The sequence below is a fragment of the Indicator indicator genome, chromosome 3, assembly GCF_027791375.1.
Source record: "Indicator indicator isolate 239-I01 chromosome 3, UM_Iind_1.1, whole genome shotgun sequence".
Classification (NCBI taxonomy): Eukaryota; Metazoa; Chordata; class Aves; order Piciformes; family Indicatoridae; genus Indicator; species Indicator indicator.
The window spans coordinates 42103977-42126004 of record NC_072012.1 but is presented as its reverse complement, the minus strand read 5'-3'; the positions used below and the strand labels follow the sequence as shown (position 1 = coordinate 42126004).

The window sequence follows — 22028 nt, the reverse complement described above, 5'->3', positions numbered from 1 at the left end:
TACAGTTGTTTAGAAAAATCTTACAACAGGTTTCAGCAGAAGATATATATATAAACATAATATTTTTATATAAATATATATATATACACATATATATATTATGTTTGTGTAAAATATATTTTATAGATTTTTTTTAAGTATATAAAATATATATAAATATCTGAGGCTGGGCGCAGGAAGGAAGGGACAACTTCTTCTCACTTGTACCCTGTGATAGGATAAGGGGCAATGGATGTAAACTACAGCACAGGAATTTCCATCTCAACATGAGGAAAAAATTCTTTACTGTAAGGGTCACAGAGCACTGGAGCGGGCCTCCCCAGAGAGGTTGTGGAGTCTCTTTCTCTGGAGACTTTCAAGACCTGTCTGGATGTGTTCCTGTGTGACCTGTGCTAGATTCTATGGTCCTGCTCTGACAGGGGTGTTTGACTCGAAAAATCTCCAGAGGTCCCTTCCAACCCCTAACACCCTGTGAATATCTGAGCAGACACTGTCATAGGTGATAGTACACATCCCTACCTTTTCTAATGGCATATGAGATGGTCTTCTGAAAATATAAAGATTTACCATATGCCAGCTGGCTAAAGCACAGGTCTGGTTCCTAAGTGCAAGATGAGAAGCTAGAGTTGATCCATTATCAAATAGACTATGAAACCACACACTATTTTTGATTCTGCATTGCCATCCACCACTTCTGCCAAGTCTCACAAATGGGCTTTCCTAATATCTAACAGGTTGCAGGCAGTTTGTTCTCATCAGTGCATTCTGGAGAGTTTGCTCCCATTCCCACAAAGCTATCTCAAATGCTTTCGCAGTAAAAAAAATCGTCACTAAATTAAAAATTTTCCTAATATGCAAAAGTTGAACTGTTGTAATGGGTTTGGCTGAGCTGGAGTTGATTCTCCTCAAAGCATCTTTCTAGTGCTGTGTTTTGCAGTGCTGTAGTGTTTTGGCTACTGCTGAACAACTCAATGTCATCAAAGTCATAACAAACCTAGGTCACATACATTTTCCCCCCATAATAATTCCATCAAAAAAAGAGTTTAGAGTTTGACAATTCCATCTTAAAGGCACATTTGTACTCCTGCAACACTTCAGCTAGAGATCAGTACATACAGCCTAATCAATAGCCTTGCATCTTCAAAAGAAATTACTACCCGCTACTCATCTTCATAAAATAACAATTTGTTTACTTAAGCTTTAAGCTTACCAGAAAGAATTTGGAAGCATTGGTGCAAAATAAAACTCATTATTTTCAACATCAGCTCATTAAATTCAGAGCACATGAAGGATAAAGTTTTACCTTAATAATGTTCTGAAGAACTTTCTCTGTTACCACAGCTTTATGGCAAGCTGTCTTCTGGTATAAGTCCACAACAACTTCCAATGATCTCTCGGCAAATGGTACATAATTCAACGCCACCCATTCAGCCTAGGAAAAGAAATTAGTGAATTACTGAACTATATGTGAAAACATCTTAATTAAGGAACAGAAAAGGCATGTTTTGCATTGAACTCTGTTTAACGCATGCAAAGTTTGCTAAGAATATGGTCCAAGCAAGAAAACTGCAAATACAATGTAGTCTCAGTATGAAAATGTACTCTACATTGAAGTAAAGTACATTTAAGTAGAACTGTTGCAGTCTAGGCAAGACAACTACATTACAACAATCTTTAAGGAAATTTAACTCACCGGTGCAAATAGTTGTATCTAGTGTGAGTCCATTGTGTTGCAGGACAAATAGAATAAGAAGAATTAATACATAACATAATAGTTACCTCTTCGATTACACTGAATCAGACACTCATGCTTAGTGAACAGCAGAGTACACAGAGAAAAAGAATTAATGAACCAAGTCCTATTTCTCAACGTGCAATTCAAAAATTTGCAGCTTGAGGGGATTTTCTGCATTGAAAACTATTGTGCCTCTCTATGAAGTTTGGTATCACATGAAAGACATCATTTTAGATGAATTCACTGGACAAATTCAGATACATTCATTGTATCTGGTGTCCATGCAAGATCTTTCCTACACAGAGGAACAAAAACTATAAAAGCAAAGTAGAATTCAAAGAGACCAAATGAAATAACAAAAGCACTTTAAAAAAAATACCCAACCAAACATATTACACAATATAGACGGTGAAGTTTTTGCAGATAGAATAAATGTACCTTGCTAAACAACCTCTATCCAAAGATGAACTGGGTTCACCACCCAAGTGAAACAAGCAGTATTTCTAATTAATTACCTGATTATACTTTGCATTTGCAATGTGCTTTGTTTCCAGCTGTCCATACTGTGGAGGCTTGCAGGAAAATTCTACAAAGGCCAACAGCTGGTCGAAGATTGCAGGATACATTATCTGCATACTTTCTGAGCCAACACATATAGCCTATAGCAAAAGAAAATACAAAGGCTTCATATCTATCTTGAGCTTTCGCATTCAAAAATTTGCATCAGTGCAAGGAGCTCCTAAAGAAAAATTCCCATAAGACTATGCAAAGTCATGCAGTACAAAAGACAGCGTATAGTTCTAACAGTTTAAGAGAAGTAAGGTCTTTTTATTCTGTTAAAGTAAATTGAGTGGCAAGATACTTGAGCATATAGAGGTTAGTAAATACAGCTATCTCATTTCATCCAATAAAATGTATCTTTTCTTTACAAGCTCTACTTTGACATGACAGCAAAATGTGTTATATATGTCCTGTCTGTTTATCTCAGCCACATCTTCTTTAAGTTCTACTTCAAGGAATATTTAAGTCTCAGAAGTAATTCATATAAGGTTTTCTACATCATTAAAATTGTCTTACAGAAAGGACCATAAATTAAATGAGAAATGGGGTTTTGGTATAGCTGAAACTCATAATCTTGCTTTAAAATGGAAAGCATTTCAGGAAGGGTGTATTTAGAAGGTGTCAATGAAATACCATGTTGTCACAGGCTAATGATTTCCTGTTGGAATATAAATCCTAAGGCAATCTTGGGGCATTTATTTTCAAAGCCAGATACAATGAAGCTATGAAGTTACTCCAATTCTTTTCTGACATTTTAAACAGCTTGCTTTTCCTCCCAAAGTCTCTCCTCTCAAAGCTACACAAAAAGATTCTTATGCTTGTACTGTCATTTTTCTCAGGGAAGGAATCAAATCCGTTTTTCATTAACCACAGATCATCCAAGACAAGCTATGGCTGAACTCTCTTAAGATTCCAAAAGCTATTTGACTGCAGCCTCTGTGACGGGGCTGCGTCATGAGCAGTGGCAAATGATAGGCTAGGAAACAAAGGCTACAGGTACTGTCACCACTAGATCACCCCAAGATCTGTACCTTTAGGCAATCCACAACCTGCAGCAGACCGCTCCATGAATCATGGACAGCCCATCTTTCCCTTTTCTTCATCTTCGTGCTATTCAAAAAGCAGATCCAATGCTCAAAAGGCTTAATCAACATCATGAATATACTGCAGCACTCCTAAAAAGCCATACTCTTTTTCTGATGCTCAAGTTCAAAACTCTACTAACTCTGAAAAAGATGCTTTGACCCTGGATACTTCCCTGTGTGGCAGAAGACTAAAAGGTTAATAGCTGATATATTCAACACCCTGTAAACAGTTTCACTGCTACACTGAAGTCACTGCACTGAATTTTAACAGGTTAATGCAAGATTACATAGCTATTAGAAAAGGCAGGAAAATAATTTTGGGTACCAACACATGGGTTAGAAAGGAACAGCATTCACAACCCCCTGGACAACTGTTACATAGATGTAACTTAATTACCCACAGAAGACTATCTTAACATCTGTAATGGCAAAACTTCAAAATACATTCACCATTCACTCCACACTGTTATAATCACAGAATCTTAGGGGCTGGAAGGGACCTCCAAAGATCATCCAGTCCAAATCCCTGCCAGAGCAGGATCACCTAGAGCAGATCACACAGGAATACGTCCAGATTGGTCTTGAATATCTCCAGAGGGAAATTCCACAACCCCCATGGGCAGCCTGTTCCAGTGTTCCATCACCCTCACAGCGAAAACATTTTTCCTCATGTTTCCATGGAACTTCCTACACCTCAACTTTCACCCATTGCCCCTTTGTCCTGTCTTTGGGCATCACCCAGAAGAGCCTGGCTCCATCCTCTTGCACTCACCCTTTACATCTTTATAAACACGAATGAGGTCACCCCTCAGTCTCCTCTTCTCTAAACTAAACAGTTCCTTGAGGTCCTTCTTGACCTGAGGGACCCAGAACTGGACACAATACTCAAGATGCAGCCTCACCAGGCCAGAGTAGAGAGGGGAGGAGAACCTCTCTCGACCTACTAACCATACCCCTTCTAATACACGTTTTAATTTTTGTTATTATTCATTTCAGGATCAGTGGAAAATAATTTCAGATGCTAGTTTTTCTATACTGGTGAACAAAAGCAGTGCATGAATAGCTTTTTACTCACCACATTTTGTGAAACTCTGGTAAAAACTTTATTTTACAAATAGAAGTATTTTCTACCCAGTCTACTAGGTCATTTAGTTTTGAAAATTCATCTAACTGGAGTCGCTTTTCAAAGAGGTTTATGCTTCAGACTGACACCAGTTAACTTTAACTCAAAAACAGCCCAGCAAAGTGTGTGAAGAAGGATGTTGAAAGTAGCTTAAAGAGCTGCATACAAAACAGAGTAGTACTTTACTACATTAAGTGCACTGATTTACATACCTAAGTAAAGAACTATTTATAAATTAAGAAGTAATAGGCAACAATAAAACACAAAACTCAAAATAAAACACCCTACAGGTCACTGTTTGTAATAAAAATTGTCAGAGTACTTTAGTTTCAGAAACTTCTGCTGTAAGGCACTCTGCAGTTTAACATCTTGACAAGAACAAGAGTATAAAAAACCATGCGAAAGGGCAGAAAGCAGACTTGGGCAGGGCTTAGCAGACTGGTATTACAACTTCATGCTATTTATATCCCCATATACAAAACTGAGATTTAATATCAACTTCAAATCTTAAACCTCTGTTCTCAAAAGACATTCATGAACATAAACTAAAGGAATGACAAGACAATGATTTTCCCTTGCTTGTGGGGTTTAAGTAAGTATAAGTCAACCCACACAAAGCAAAAAGAAAACAAGATACTGAACTACTGCTTATTTAGTAGGTACCATGTGTTCTGTGAGCTAAATGGGGCAGGATCCTGTTGAGAGCAGGACGGTATGACCATGTAGTCATAACATGAAAGCCCAAAGGGCATGAGAGCTTTAATTCTGACATTTCTCAAGTAGGTTTTTTTGAGGGGTGTTTTTTTTAAAGCAGTGCTTAATACAAATGCACAATCTCATTCATTTTCAACTCCATGATACAACTCCAGAAAAAAAAAAGAATATTTTTTTTTAACTATCCAGGAAAAGAGCATCCTGATTTGTTGTTCACAGGTTCACTTGCATGAAGGGTGCACTCTGAAGATGAGTTCTACAGTAAGAATTAAAAATTTTTCAAGAGGTCCAGCATTTTCCTCAAACTACTGATCATTAACAAAAGACAAGAAGGTAGTTGGTCTGCCAGAGAATTTTTTACATTTGATGTTTTGCAAGAACTCAGAGTTCTCATACTTACTCTTCTGCTAGACTTTGTTTATGGCGGCACTTGGGACAACATAAAGGAATACTGTTTGTGGGACTATTTGTCCATTTCCATCTCCATGATACTTTAACATTAGACAGACAAGTAAATAGCTACGCAGCACTACACTTGAAAGTGTTTCTGCAATTAAGGAAAAGTGCATTTCATAAAGATTCCACCATTCCTTTCAAAGCAGAGCACCTGGGTTGTACCAGGAATGGAGTTATGATTGTTCTAATTCAGTACACCGCAATTCTAAACTTGATTTTTTCAGTTAAGTCACCTCACTAGTTCTGAGAAGCATTAAGACAGTGCAGTTCACCTTTCCCCACACATCTGAAGTCACATTATTACCTTTTGTAAAACATCTAAAGCTGTAAGCACCGCTTCCTGTAAACTTGTCAAAACTGCTTCAGTGTAAGACGGAAGGATAAAAGGGGAAGCATCCGAACTGATTGGAACTGAAACAGCACCATGCAAAATGACACCCAGCTTTTGGAGATCATCCATGCTGAAACCAGTTTTGATGTGTTGGTAAAGAGCTGGGAATATCTGAATTAAAGCTGTAAGAAAAGGCTGGCTGGGAATGAAAGTCAATTTATCACAGGTAAGTGGAGGCCTTGTACTTTCTGAACCAATCCTATACCAGCTGTTCCAGGCTGCCCACCACAGATTCAAATCTTCAATTTCATCCGTTACTACAGGTGGTTCAGCTCCGTTGTATCTTCCTATTCTTTCTCCTATGGAGTCAGTTCTCATGAATGATCTGCCAAGGCTAGTGGCAGTTGTTGTACCTACGACCACAGGTACTGAAACATTGATAGCAGGTGGTGTATCAGGCTTCTCCAAGTCTCGGGCAGGAGAAACAATCTGTAAGATCTCCTGGAAGCTTTTTAGTGCAGCCAAGGAAACTTCATTATTTTTGCTGAGTGCTGCTGATTGGATGTGATCAAGAAGAACATCCCAGGCTTGGGAAAAGTCTCCTATTTTAAAAAACAAGAGGGCGGGGGGAAATAAAATCAACTCAGAACTGGCTTAGTGTTCCTCTTCCCACCCACACTGTCGCTAAAAGGCTGTTCATGTACTTGGTAACACAGAAAAATTTCATGAGGTTAGGCAACGGCTTGAATGACTTTCTGAACATATAAGTTCAGCCATAATCAGAAAGAATGTGACTGAGAAACACACAAATACGAAGAGTGAAACAAGAGATGTATGCTGAATTTGTAAAGAAAAAAAAAAAAAGCCAGCCATATCTCATCAAAAAATACCTTTTTATTTTTTTTCCATTCAGGATAGTGAAACTAATATTTTTCTTACAAATACCAGATGCCTGTTGATTTCAAGAAGTGTTAGGTGTGTATGAGGAATTAAGGTTCAAATTTATAATCATGCAAGTCATTTAGAGAGATCTGATTTTAAAATGATCTGATAATTACACTGTGGAGCAAGATGTTATTTTTGGAGTTTGAGTTTTTCATTAAATTTAGCCTTAAACGTCGATCTTCTATGTCACTAATTACAGAGTTTGAATAATTAAAGTAGCCCTGTAATCTTTTCATTTTTTATTCAGTTTTAACTCAAGTTTAATATAGTTTAAAATCTACTACATTTCTGCAAATGACAGATTCTGTGAAATACTCTTAGTAGCTATTAATGAATTGATTCTGTATCACAAATAACCAAAAATTAAATAATATGCAACCTATTTTTTGTTAGATACATTAATTGCATACTAGGGGATGGTGAACGTGTATTAGTGTAATGGGTAACTTTCTTTGTGAGCTATACATTCCTCATTTACTTTTCACTTTCTCCTTACAGGAATTAAACATTAGGTAATTTACCACACTAGTGTAAAATCTTATTACATACAATTGAACAATGCAAACATCTAATACTTCACTGACTTCACAAATGAGTTCTCTTTACTTTGTTAAGAGCACTGTTAAACTCGACACACTGATGCCACAAACAGTTCCAGGCAAGTGTATAGCCCTAGAAAGGCATGAGGAAATGTATGTTTTGACAACCAAAATAACAGAAAAATTCCTATTGTTATCAGGCTGCTATAAACTATAAGCTATCAGGCTGCTCTTTGTCACCCAAAATTCTGGCTAGCAAAATTTAATCTAAAGCACCATGATATAGAAGACAAAATTGGTACTTGAAATCTTTTGGCTTTAAGGAGCATGAACTAAAAACTCCAGAATTTTAATCATATTTAAGGTAAGATGCACGTTTAAGCTAAGATTAACATTCTTGCCCAGTACTTTAACTTGAAAAATACACAAAAGTAGAAAGTTTACTATTGCACCCATCAATAACTTTAAACCATAAATTTTACCTAAAGGCTGCAGTAAGTATCTCCTTGTGTTAAATATTCTTGCAACTCCAGCCAGTGTCAATACCCATGTCTCAGCCCACTGCTTCTCAGCTGTGTCCCTTGAATGATGGATAAGAATGTTGCCTCCTCCTGATTCAATCTTCTCTTTGTCAGCTGTGGTAGAAGATTCTCGAACCCTATCCAAGAGGTGAAATAAGACCTGAAATTGTCACAAAAAGAGTGGGGTGGAGAAAGGGAACTTTTCAAACAATTTAGTTGTATTCACAGTGAAATAGCAAAACTCAGTAATTTTTCAAGTGGACACAAATTCTGTGTCTCCTTGAGAACTCCCTCATTTTAAACAGTCTCTGCTACAGCTAAGAATAAGAATCAGCCAACTAATGTTCCCTTGAGAAGGGTTAGAAACCACTAAGAACAGCATTAGCAATACAAGGCTAGACTCATTGCACTTGGATACTTCACTGGGTACAACAGGCAGACCCATCTATAGCCTGATTTTTTCCATAAAGCACAACCAACATGACTGTTATCTAGAAGAGGGTATTTGACATATCCTTTAAAGAAGAGAGACAATAGAGTGCCAAGTAAACTGAATCTAATATCCAATCAGTCAAATCTCATGACCCTCACATATCTCCATGTTTTTGCACACAGAAATGAGTCATTCATCCTCGTAAGAAAGGGAATAGCCTTTTAATCCCATAAAGAGATTATCAAGATACAAAAACTACACTTCGTAAGAGGCTTTAAGGGCCAGAGGAGTGTAAAAGAACACCCCCAAACCCCAAGAAACTGGACTTCTGTCACAACATGCGTTATCTTTAAAATGTCTTAGCAATCTAGTCAAATAGCACATCAATGGTTATTACAATGTGAATGCGATTTTAAAAACCTTCAGTGGAAGCTTACACATCATACCTTCCATATTACTGTGTGCCATGTGGAATGCTGCAATAAAGTTCCATGAGCACCAATTGTAGAAAACAATGTCTGCCCTGCACTCTTTCTAACTGCAGGCCGGGGATCCACACACAGTTCTCCAAGTTTGGCATAGAGGCATAACCAAAGACAGTCAAATGGTGGTGCAGGATGAAAAGGTCTATTCAGCACTACTCCCTTTTCTTCTGCCTGTTTCTGCAACACTGCTTCTTCTTTGTTTAGGTCCTTTTCAATTATTTCACCTCTTTGGAAAAAATAATCTGAAATATTCCACTACAAAATAAAGAAAACATATGCTGTTGTACAATTAAAACATTATAATGCTCTTAATGATCACGAAATAAATTGTTTCAGATTTTAACATTTAAAAGTATTTTGCAAAGTATATCAAGATAGTACTACTGGAATAAGAGCAGCACATAAAGCAAGGTGCAGAAAGTATTTTCCTTAGCCTCAGCTTTTAGGCCTCAGTTACACATGAAGTACTAGAAAGTGAAGGAAAGCATTAGGACACTGATGAACATGGTTACAATATAATACTATTTATTTAACTAACCCTGGAGTCATGCAGACTAAAGAAAAATTTTGCTCACTCAATTTATATACTATTCCTAATGACAGCATGGAAGTTCAGTAAGAATTTACAAAAAAACCAAAAACAAATCAGGATTTGGCATTCCTTTGCAAAATTGACTACAGATTAACTTTCATAAACAAAAGAAAATGAAAGGTAGAAGCAGCATCACTGTAAGTTAACATAAAACTCACCAACAAACCAATTGAAGTTAAGCTAATATTTAGCTCTTGATTGTGAAGTCCAAAGCTTCCTGCAACTTCAACAACTATCTGTAGACAAGTACACGGCATTGTTGGAAGAAAGTCTGTCACAACCAACTGAAGACACTGGAATGCAGTCCGTATTAAGGACTCTCTTAAAAAAACAAAACAAAGACAAAACACACACTCATTTCAAATTTCTTCAAGAGCACAGGAATGTTTTGAATACAATATCTCAGAAAATAGCATTATTTTTAAAAAAGGGAAAAAAAATTAAAATCCACTTAATGTTTTTTTTAGATGAATTTTCAACATTTAAAGTGTTTCACTTGGATTTTTTTTATCACAGAATCACACCACTGTCAGGTTGGAAGAGACCTCAAGGCTCATTTAGTTCCAACACCCCTGCCATGGGCAGGGACACCTCACACTACATCATATTGCCCAGAGACACATCCAGCCTAGGGATGGGGCTTCTACTACCTCCCTGGCCAACCTCTTCCTGTGTCTCACCACCCTCACGGGGAAGAACTTTTTCCTAACATCCAATCTGAATCTACCCATTTCTATTTTGCTCCATTCCCCCTAGTCATATCACTTCCTGACATCCTAAAAAGTCCTTCATCAGCTTTCTTGTAGGCCCCCTTCAGATACTGAAAGGCCACAATAAGGTTTCCTTGGACCCTCCTATTCCCCAGACTGAACAATCCCAACTCTATCAATCTATCTGCACAGGAGAGGTGCTCCAGCCCTCTGATCATCCTTGTGGCCCTTCCCTGGACACGCTCCAGCACATCCATATCTTTTTTGTAATAGTGGTTCCTGAACTGGACACAGTACTCCAGGTGGGTCTTCACGAGAGCAGTGTAGAGGGGAAGAATCACCTCTCTCAACCTGCTGGCCACACTTTTCTTGATGCAGCCCAAGATACGGTTGGCTTTCCGGGCTGCATACACGGAGATACATTAAGCTGAAGCTTCAAATTCTGTAGTACTGTAGACCATGTTAACTACCAAGTGAAGTTCAGCAAGAAGTTCAGATTCTCCAGTGGTCCTGAGCTAGTTTTATATAGCAAAGTCCCACTTCTCTGTTCTAGAGTTCTACGACTTCTTAGTTCAACCACGTCAGCTAAAACGTTCTAAAAAGGTCACAAGAGACAAAACAAAGCTGAAGTTTAAGCACGATAATCTTCCAAAGAGTAAGATGTTGTGAACACTTTCTTGTATCAGCAGATAGAAATTACTGAAAGTATGCCAAACAGGTAGGCAAAACGTCTTTTAAATATTATTAGAAAAGATGCAAACTAATGTAAACGATAGTCTCACTTCTTACTATACTGTATTATGTTAGACAAAAATATTTTCAAACTATCTGCCATTAGATAGATCTTCAGTAAGTATTTTGCCTTTAGAGTCTGAATGCCAACATAAAACAAAAATGCAGGTTTGTGGGAAGGAGCTTTCAATAACCAAAACCTTGTTTGAGACTTAAAATGAAGGAATCATAAGAAGCAGTGGAGCATGGATGAAATGAAATAGTGAAGCTGCATTTAAATTTCATTATAGGTTGGGTTTTGGTTTTAATCCTTACGGTACCAAACATTTGTTCCTTCAGAACATATATCCCAGGAAAAAAATTAGAATACAAAGATGTCAGTTACATATTTCAGAATCCTAAATAGAATAATAATTTTTCAATTAAATAAAAATTAAAGTCATAGGTAGGCCATTTCCACTATGTCAAAACAGCCAAGATGATATGGAAGTCAGAAGAAGGCACAAGAAAATTCACTAAGAAAATAAAGGAATAACTAGTAATTCTCTATTATGATGCATACTGCAGAGAGACATCCACCCTGCCACATAGAATCAAAGGATTTATCTTTGCTATACTCATGGAGGAAATGCTCATACACTACTTGGATCCTGTACTAGTTACAGCAACTCTATAAAGTGAAACACACCCAAAACTGCTGCAGTTCCCTCTCCATTACAAAGTTCCAGAGGTGTGTGTATGCCTTCAAGGACTCTTAGAAGGGAATGAGGCAGGAAATGAAAATAGAGTTACACAACTCATTTTGAAGAACTGAGTTAAAGGGAAAGTAATCTTTCTAATCTTCAAATGAGAGACCACTAGAACAAATTCAAAAGCATTCATTTAGTAGTTGATGTTCCACACTGATATGTGTTTGGAGAAAGGTTTCAAAGCCCTCTGTGCAAGTAGCAACAGCAATACAACTCTTCAAAATGTGAAATTGTCCTTAATGTTACAAGTTGCCTCCAAAAAAGCAAAATACAAATGCAAGAAAACTTAAGCTTTGCTCAAAAACTTTAGATCATAAAGGGCTTTATCTATCTTTAAAAGAAACAGGGGCATCCCATTGAAAAATTCTTCAAAGACAGATCTTCTTTTGTTTGGCAGGCTAGTACCATGCAGTCAAGAAGTACCACTGGCTCTCAAAATAGCACCTTTTAGCATCCTGGCAAGATCTCCTGGAAGGTAAATGCATTTCTGTCCTCAAATCCAGGATGTTCACTAACCAGAGAGAAGACACTTGTAAAGAAAGCCACATGATCAGAAAGTTTATATTTAAAGTATACAGCGAAAACAGTGCCTGCATCCTGTGCTCACAACTGTGAGGTGAGAAACTCCATTCTTTCCCAAGATAAAGGAGGCATGCTTAATTTTTTTTTATCTCCTGTAGTTGATATGATGTGTGGAAGCACTGCTATGTAGTTGAAGGAAAGCAGATTATCCTATATGCTTTGTAGGAGGAGACTAAAATATAACACAGGATCTTAGTAACATCTGTCAGTGAGGTACAGGTTTGAGATATAAAGAAATCTGACGACTGTCTTGAGACTGAGTCTGTGTTGGTTCCTATCCAGTGAAAATCAAAAGGCATGTAGGGATCACGGAACACATTGCACCAGTTATAGAAACAGCAGGTACCAAAGGAACCATGGTTACCAAAAAGAGGATGCTCACAACCAGGAATGCCAACATGTTGGGGGATTTTGGCAAGTACTACCACCAGTGCAAGCAAATACTGGGACTGAAACTAAGGTGGGGCAAAAAGAGTGATATGCCAAGCTGAATTCTTCTGACACCCACCAGAGTTATTTGATGATTAGCACCAAAGAAGGAATAATATGGTCTAAGTGTGTGGGTATCTTTCCCAGTGCGTAACAGTTCAGGCTCATATGTTCAGTTCAGTTCCCATTTCAAAAAAACACCACCCTGCAATTTCACCTCTAACCTTCCCTTGTGGGCAAAAGGACCAGTTCACTAATATTCCTCCTCTGCTAGTACGAATCAGCTGTGTTAGTTAGTCAAGGGATTTACACAGCATATTCCATCCTTGTGCTACCAAGAGCCATTTAGGGAGGAAAGCTTCAACAAAGAGAGTGTGTTCAGAAGATGACACAAGCTAGGGACTACCCAGAGAGATTTAAGAAGGAACAACAGAGCAGCTAAGTCATACAGAATTATCTGCAAGCATGAGAGATGTGTCCAACAGATGGTTAAGATCAAATGAATTGGTACTGAGTACTCCTCAGTGTATACTGCATGCTGACCACAGAGAGGGTGGACTGAAACAATAATCTGGAATTCAGGAAGATTTAAGTCAGTAAAATAAAACTGTGCTACAGGGAAGAAAAAAAAAAAGGTGTTTTTTGAGTAAAATTAGTGATAAGTTAAAAATTACAATGAACGTTATGGCTGCCACCAAAAACGGCTATTAAAATAAGAAAATAAAATCAGACTTCTTTCTACTGTTCTTACCTTACATGACTTTAAAATTTTATTTTCACCACTTACCCCTGATCACTTCGAATTGCCCCCATGACTCCAAGCACCAATGGCCAGCCAGGTCCTAAGCTGTCACCTTGACTCTGCAAAATCTGTAGCACACACTCCAACTGCTTGATTCTGATATCAGGATGACTAATGTTTGACAGTTCCTTTAGTGGATTCAATAAAAGCAGCTGCAGTCTCTAAAAGTAAACAATAAAGCATATTAAAGATGCTAAAGCTTAACTGATCTTTAATTACTTTTATGTATAAGTAAAAATACATAATACCAACTGAATATCCATTAAATTAATTCAGTAATTCATTTATTAAATTCTCAAATTCAATGTCAGACTGGCCCTTCAAAAAAACTGTTTCTAAAGGATCTCACAGCAGCAATCTACCTTTTTTTGTTAGGTTTTGTTTGGGTTTTGTTGTTATTAATGGGGGTTTTTTTGGTTTGTGGGGATTGGTTTGTTTGTTTTCCCCACAACCACCTGTTTTCTCCAGGTCCCTCAGAAAGCAGCTGTCTGTCACAGTTGCAGAAAAGCCACCATGCAACATTTTGCTCACCCAGTAGGGCTAGACTGAGCTTCTTACTAAAGTTGAAAAAAAAAACCAAATCTACCCACTGAACCTCAGTAAAAGTATTACAATGTTTTATTAACAATGGATCAAAATAACTGATTTAGAAGGTTTGGAAGTTTATTTTTCACTGCTATCACATCACATGTGTATTTCTAGACATTTTGGAATTGTTTTGCAGTCATTAGGGTGATCCATAATCTATTGTAACAAATGGGCACAATATGAGAACATCATCACTCTCTGTTACGCATTTGAAACAGGAAGGAAAGAGAGTTCATTAGAATGCATGAGGTGATTCTCAACAGTTACATCTGAACATTACAGCTGTAGGCTTTATAAACTCAATAGTGAAGCTGCTTTATGAATTCCTCCTAATCACTGAACTGTAGAAAAGTTCCTCTGGGGAAGATTTTGATTTCATGTTCATTTTAAGTTCCAGGAAAGGAGAAAAGCAGATGCTCTTAAAGTTACTTTACCTGATTTTGAGATAATGGAGGATCGTGGCTGAATGTCAGCCCCGCCTTAATGAGAGAAGTTAAAGCTTCTGCTCCCCATTCTCTCATTCTGGAGTTTGGATGCTGACAGACCTGAAAACACAGCGATGTTTTGTTTAAAGTCCCTTTTATTTAATCAATATTTGAATATATGTAACAATGATTATATTAGAATTGACATAGAACATTAAAATAATATTTTAAGCAAAAAATAAGTAAATCTCTAAATTATAAAAATGAGGTTTAACAGTAAACAAATATTTATCTTATGAATAGACATACCTTCTGAATAAGGAAGCAATAGGAAGCAGTGAAAGACACAGAAGGAAACATAATGAAAACCACAGCAGTTCATGCCAATACACTTTCCAAAATGAATATACTAACTGCTAATTCAGATAACAACTGATTAAAAAGCACCAAACAACTCTTCAAAGAATGCCTGAGAACCTCAGGTTCGACTTAGCCTTAAGCTACTATAAAATTGAAAGTTTCATCTTTCACACACTGCTGAACATAATCAAGTGAAGAAGCATGACAGTAGCCAACACAGAAAGTGTCTGCTCTTTTATATTTTCAAACACAAAAAGTAACTAAATAGTGAATGTAAAATAAGCCTTACACTCCAATATTTCAAAGGCTTGACACAACAATAGCAAACATTATTTCCATCTGAAGTTTCAAACATGTTTTCCTTTCTCTGTCTTATTATCTAAACCTGACAGGTTCGCTGATTTTTTTTAAAGAACAGAAAAATTAAAAACATTGTGCAAACCCACTGCACAGATATCCAGTATGAACCATACTCCCATATTTGATATGTTACTCTCAAACAGGTGAGATAAGACTACTGTTTTGTTGACCTCTTGCTGTAGGTTAAGGGAAGTCAGGAGTTAATTGATATAACCACAAAGAAAAGTCCTCCAGAGGCTTAAGAATCCCAGGGGGGTGGGCAGTTCATCCCAGGGTAAGGTAATCTGTAATTCTATTCCATTTTCCCATATTTCTCTATTTAAGAGAGTGTACAGCCAAATCTCTCTCTCCTCCCCAGTCAGGATGCACACTCTTATCTTTATAGTTCGTCGGGGAGAGCTTTTCTCTTGGCCAGCGGTGAATTTCCAGCTACACTGCTGGGCCTGTTGAAGTGTGTTGTAGACCTGGGTGTAGCTGGGGGCAGAGGGCAGTTTGGCTGCTCTTGGGCCTGCTGAGGCTGAGTCTGGGGGAGGTTTTAGGAAGGCTCTGGAAAGTTTTGGTCTGGTAGGAGCAGGTGGAAAATCGAGCCTAATTTGTGAATGTACTCCTTTTACCTGAATACCTTTTGTATATATTTGTAAATAGAATTCCCATTTAAACTTCTAATCCTGTGTGAAGCATTTTCATTTTACTCCTTGGGAAAGGGGTAAAGTATCTTTTCTGTCCTTTTGCCCTGGGCAGCTTGTGGCTCAAAACTAGGACACCTTTCCATAATTATTTCCATCCACCCTTCCAGCCACAGCTCTGATTCTGGATTCACACACCATCTAAGTCCACGGCAGCCCCGTAAGGAAGGCTGATGGTTTTGGATGGTGGACTATTCCCTTATCAGCCACTAGTCAAACTGAAAAGGAGGACAATGCAGAAGAGCCAGCTTAACGTTAAAAAATGGTGGCACAAAGTAGCTGCCCTCCTGAATTACTTATATTTCTATTACCTTATATAAAAAAGAAAAGTTAAACTACTTCATGATGCTCTGAATCTAACCAGATAATCGGTTCCAGAGACAGGGAACAAACTCTTCCCTCAGGTTGTGTTTAATTGAATTTACAGCTGGTGGTTTCTCCTTCTTTATTGTGCCTCAGTGACTTAAGATTAAAAGGAAATAAGGCAGTACTTCAAAAGAAACTGAAATAGACTGTGTATTTTCTACAAAACAGTGGCAAATACCCACAGTGGATAAGAGACTGAAACAGACTGCTTACTAGATAAAAAGACAAAGTCTCAAGATATGGATGATAAACCTTGTCCTGGAGGGGGGTAGGTGGGACAGGGAAAGGCAAGAGAAAGAGATGTCTGTGATTTAAGTCTTCATACACCTAAGTATACAATCTTTTTCTCCTAGATATAATATTATGCAGAGATGATATCCATAGAAAAGGAGAGAGACAGCCAATCCTTAATACTGTTTGAAATAACGTTCTAAGGAAGTGTCTGATACTTTCTGGAAAATGAGGAAGAAAAGCTTTGTCCTTCACCCACTTTAATCAAACCCTGTTCTGGCATTTCACTCTTCTACATATCTGTGTAGAGAAGCAAAACTTTATGATTATATTCTGTCACCTTTTGTAGTTTAAAATTCAGTATTTAAGATTTTTTTTTCTTTCATGGATCTTTCATGTTGAAGTTAAAATACTTAAGAAACTGAAATGAGATTATGACATCTATTGTTGTATTGGTACAGTATTCTCTTGATAAGACCATTCAAAATGTTATCTTTAAACTTTTTTAAACAAATAAAGTGTTTGTTAGTAAATCTAACAGCCTCAATCTTTCTGGTAAGGACACAAAAATGTACCTTAAGATCGCCCTATGTACTATGAGAATTTAAATTTAAATTTACTGTAATTATAACTCATACATGAAGTATAATAAATTGATCGTTTTAAACATTGCTTTGTTTTAAACATTTTAAGGATGGATAGCACCATAAAGACAAGGTCAACAAGAGATCAAAATACTAGAATATATAAATTGAATTCAAATTGTGATGCAATCAAGTTGCAAAAAAATAGTGCACGAACCAAAAATTCAGTATGTTTTTAATTACACTTTACAAATGCATTTTCACAAGACCTTCATTAATACAAATTAGGTTCTAGCACAACTGATGAAAGCAATAAGTTACCTCCAGAAGATGACCAGTCAGAGGTCTCCAAAGAATCTCAATCCTGTGCATGTTAACTAGTCCTGTTTCCAGTAATTTAGCAACAGCAAAAAGCGAAGGTTCCTTAATAAAACAGAATTTAAACACATAATCTTGAGGGAAGCCAGATAATGTCAGAGCCTTTTGCTACACTATAACATACAAGTTAAGATACAACTAATCACACTGAAATACAGTTTCGTAGGTTGTGAATGCTGTTACAGCAGCTTCGGGAGCACGGCTGGAAGCTTGCACAGCATTTGCGGTACTTCACGAGAGGCCACAAGGGGGTAGCAACAGCACACCATGAAGACTTCTGTCAAATTTCTTACATTGTTATCCCCAACTTTTGACAACCACCAGAGCACTGATATTCCTTTCAAAACTCTCATTTTTACACAGTCCTCCAATCAGTTTTGTAACACACTTTACTAGCAAAATAGCCTTTTTCTCATCACAGCTTTTAAAATTAAAATTATATATGAACAAACTATACAAAGTATATAAGGATTCTTCAGTGAAATATTCCATCTTTCACTGGCTTCATAAATGCCCTGCAGGAATCTGATAAATTCCCCCTTTTTATTTTTTTTTAATCAACATATAGTAAAAATGGCTGCTGCACTGGAATTATTCTGTTCCCATTTCTGATAATTTTTTGTTCTCATTTTAAACAGAGTTTGTGTTTAGAAACAGTTGATTTCAAATCACTCTTTGTTGCTGTAATATTATAAATGTATTTTCTGTCATCATTATCTCTAGTGAAATAAATCAAGGAAAGTTTTCCAGAGCATCTCCTCTGGGATTAGATTATAACTAGGAGAATATATGCACAGGGCCTTTAATCTTTCTTGACTACAGGTCCTGAGGCTGACAGGTGTATTACCATTTTCACAAGTAAATATGAATTATCAGAGGGGTGTTAATATCTGAACTGGCAGGCTTTTTCTGAAGTATATTATAAAAGAACATTGAGCAGCTCACAGAAAATGCTATTCAGAATCCCTAACCTCTGAAATTACGAGGGCTTTTAAGTAGTTTTATCCACCACCAACATGATTCAGAGAGACAAATGACATTCCTTAGTTAACTAAAGCCACAGCAGGAACACAATGAGAATGCTCATAGAATTTAGTAACCTTACGAACCATAATAAACAAAACATTTCCTGGTTCATAATTTACTTTTTAGTCTAGAGTATCAAATGTATTACTGTCTTAATATTAGAAATAGAAAAAGGATAAATGTACAAGTCTTCTGCCTGTTTCACAAAAACATCTAGAAAGAAAATGAAGAACTCTTTTCTTACCTTATTGTTGCCGTAGGCCATATCCATGGCTTCCAGAGACAAGGAGCAAAGGGCATTTATTAAGTGATGTAAAGATACATCATCAAGGTACCTGAAAAATAACAGCCATCAAAACACTGCCAAGTTTGATACACGCTATTTTAATTGTCAGATAAAGTTTCTTACTGTGAGCTTTCAAAAAGCCTTGATAGTATGTTGGATATAACTGGCAGATCAGTCATAACTGCTGTAGTCAGAACCTTGAAAAAGAGACAGAAATGCATCTTATAAATTGCAACAGAGAAACACTGCATAATCTCTAATTATAGAGAGAATCGTGCTTACTGTGCTAGGCCCTTCTACAGCTCTTCCAGGTTTTAATGCACCCCCAACACCAGGCTTCAGTCCCAGAATCCACACAAGATGCTGAAATACAAAAGAATCATTTTCATCAGAAAAGCCTTTCCAAGCAGAGAGGAAACTAACATTGTACTCAGGCTAGCTGTCAGCCTTCCAGAATTCAGGGGAAATGCTACAGCACTTACTCAAGGCAATTCAAAGTACCCCATGAGTTGAATCAAAGGTTCTTCTATTGCTTACATAAAAGCTCAAAACCAAATTATGGCAAAAGAGCAAGGCATAAAAGCAAGGCATAAATACTTCCTGTTATACCTGAAGAGTAGCCAGCACAAGTTGCCATGATGTACCAAGAACAGCTCCATGGCAGTGAGCTAAGTTAAGTAATGTCCTCATACACTGGATATTTTTTGAAGTCAGCTGAAAAAAAAAAGCAACCAAAGGACCACACAATTTTTACTATTTTACAATAAAAATGTTTCTAAGAAACATGCAACTTTTTGCTAAGTAACTTAAAGATTACATTTTATTTGCAATGGTAAAACATTCTTTTTTACAGAAGTAGCTCAGTATCTCTTTTTTCTCTGAAGTTTTATCTTGCTAGGGTTAAATATGGCTTGATCACTGCCCTTTCTTCCCAGATTCACATTATCAAATACACAAGTTCAAGTACTCCAGCTTTAAGTGCATCTTCTCACAAAAAAAAAACAAACCAAAACAAACCAAAACAAAAATCCCATGTAGAAGTGAACCTCCACACACAGGCCCATAACAGAGCTGAGACCACAGGGTTTCCAAACAGAAGGGATGGGAGCTGCTGAGCTAAGAATTGGGCACAAAACAAGTTGTCTTTAAAGTCAGAGAACTTTGCTGCCCAAAGCTACTCCAAATTGAAAGCTCAGGATAATACTTCAGATAAGTACTATTTGCTTATCTGTTGCCTCGTTTTGAGACTCACTGAGACGCAAACAGAAGCAGTTAAGCAGGATGAGATCACTTGTACTTACCATTACCGTTCCCTGTGGCTGAAGAGCTAAGGGTTGCCCTACGGCTACAACTTGCTGATGAGACTCACTTGAAGGACTGATCATTTGAACGTTCTGTCCCTGAATGGAATATGCTGGAGGGAAATTGAAAAGAAAAGCAATCTAAATTTAAAATCCAGTACTTACCTGCAGTAGCAACCACCTTGTGGCAAGCATGCTCCAGACAATTTTTTCCACAGCATTCGCTTTTAAGGTACTCACTTTGAGACCTTTAGTTATATTTAGATTATCATGTCATTGCCTTACAGAGTTGAAGGACCCAGTAATTACTCCCTCTCACTAACTATTAGATATTGCTTGCAATAAATACATTTTATGTTGAGAGTTAAATATTTGCAGTAAGATGAGAGCATTACACTATGTCTCAATTCAGTTTTCTGTGGTAATGGTGTGTTAAATGGTATCACTGTGTGCTACTATTATAATTATGTACTCAGAAAATGATGGTGTCATAAATGCTATGTCATGATGCTTTTCCCCAATACAGGGCTTCAGGACATCCATTTTATAACTCATCTATAAAAATAAGACTAACCTCCATAAAATAACTTCAGTTTACTGATTCATTTCCATAGAGATTTGTGTAGCTCAGTCATACATACTGCTTTACTGACCTAAGATCTAATAATACGCTTAGCTTATGGGCTGGAGTAAAGGTGCCGGTCCTTGTTTCCAGAATAAGGTATTTTCAGTATCTACTAAGAGGTCTAATGTTACATCCATCTGAATATTCTCCATGCAGTTGCATTTCTTGGTATATAACTCCTTCTCAAAATTATAAACAGAGTACATTCTCAGCTGGCATATTCCATGAATTACAACATTCTCTCAGAATGTAGAAAGCCTCTTCTTGCAAGCTGAACAGAGCTCAGAATTTAAGACCTTCCATTTACACAGTAAGCAGTACCATCACTAGACAACCGTAGAAAAGACTGAAGTACACCACAAATGCAGAATGTTCTAGCCAATTCGTAAGTATCCGAGCTGGCTAGAGACCATTTCAGAATTTGAATGCCTTAATTACGTATCCTGACAGATCTTTGAGATGACAGACAGATATCCTTTGAATACAAAATTCCAACATGCCAAGCATTCAGTAAGTTTTCGATTGACTAGGTGGATAACCAGCAGATGCTACAAGACCTACCAGTTCTGGAAAGACAGTGGTCTAGATCCTGTCTGAGGATTTTAACATAACTTAGTATAGCCAAATACTACAGTCACATATTTTTTACAATCACATCCAGAGAAATTTGGGGTTCACAATGTGTGAAAACACAATTAAGGAAAACCTAAGTACTTACATTTGCTGGACAGAGCTGCAGTTGTGCTGTTTAATACAGTAAGGGCATAGTGAGGAGGCAGGGATCCTTTGCAAATGGCAGTGATAAAAGCATCTCTTGATGTTACAAGACCCAGCCTTCCACAAAGTGCAGCCATAGTCAGTTCCGCTTTTAGAATGTTTTCAGTGGCAGCTTCATCAGTGCTGAAAGAGCACACATCATTTAGGAAGAATTAATCCAAGGCACAGAAGCAGGCAGCTAATCAAAACTGAAAGCAACGAGAACATAAACTTTAAACATGTCAACACTCTAAATACTGAAGAGAAAGCACCACCAGTGAACAAAATTCTTCAGAACCACTTCCTAAAAACCCAGTCTTCAGTTTTGAATGATTTGGGAAAGGAGACTATCAGGAAGTATTTTGCACTAAAGGTGTTTGATTTAAACAAAACCAAAAAAACTCTTTCAAAGAGTTACCAAAGTTATTAGTAAACAAGTTTTTCCACTTCAAAGACTGCATATTGCTAACAAGTACCAAGATACTATTCAGTCGCTTATCAACAGTAATCAGGACACGGGCAGGCTCACTTC

The 22028-nt window shown here is 37.2% G+C and overlaps 1 protein-coding gene across 3 annotated transcripts in view; it reads right to left on the bottom strand.

Annotated features, from left to right (window-relative positions):
- The window catches only part of MON2 (MON2 homolog, regulator of endosome-to-Golgi trafficking), a 73351-nt gene that overhangs the window by 14680 nt on the left and 36643 nt on the right, over nt 1-22028 (bottom strand). Inside the window, exons 14-29 of one of the 3 annotated variants that reach the window (XM_054399606.1) lie at nt 21459-21640; nt 20116-20228; nt 19424-19528; nt 19097-19177; nt 18938-19011; nt 18773-18863; nt 17446-17547; nt 14547-14657; nt 13510-13685; nt 9679-9841; nt 8890-9183; nt 7972-8170; nt 5979-6607; nt 2251-2394; nt 1694-1711; nt 1304-1432 (exon numbers count right to left, since the gene is read on the bottom strand). In XM_054399606.1, coding sequence (XP_054255581.1) covers nt 1304-1432; nt 1694-1711; nt 2251-2394; nt 5979-6607; nt 7972-8170; nt 8890-9183; nt 9679-9841; nt 13510-13685; nt 14547-14657; nt 17446-17547; nt 18773-18863; nt 18938-19011; nt 19097-19177; nt 19424-19528; nt 20116-20228; nt 21459-21640 — 2611 coding nt within the window. Of the gene's footprint in view, nt 1-1303; nt 1433-1693; nt 1712-2250; nt 2395-5978; nt 6608-7971; nt 8171-8889; nt 9184-9678; nt 9842-13509; nt 13686-14546; nt 14658-17445; nt 17548-18772; nt 18864-18937; nt 19012-19096; nt 19178-19423; nt 19529-20115; nt 20231-21458; nt 21641-22028 lie in introns of all 3 variants that reach the window. The other 2 variants (XM_054399605.1, XM_054399607.1) reach the window with 2 other exon arrangements.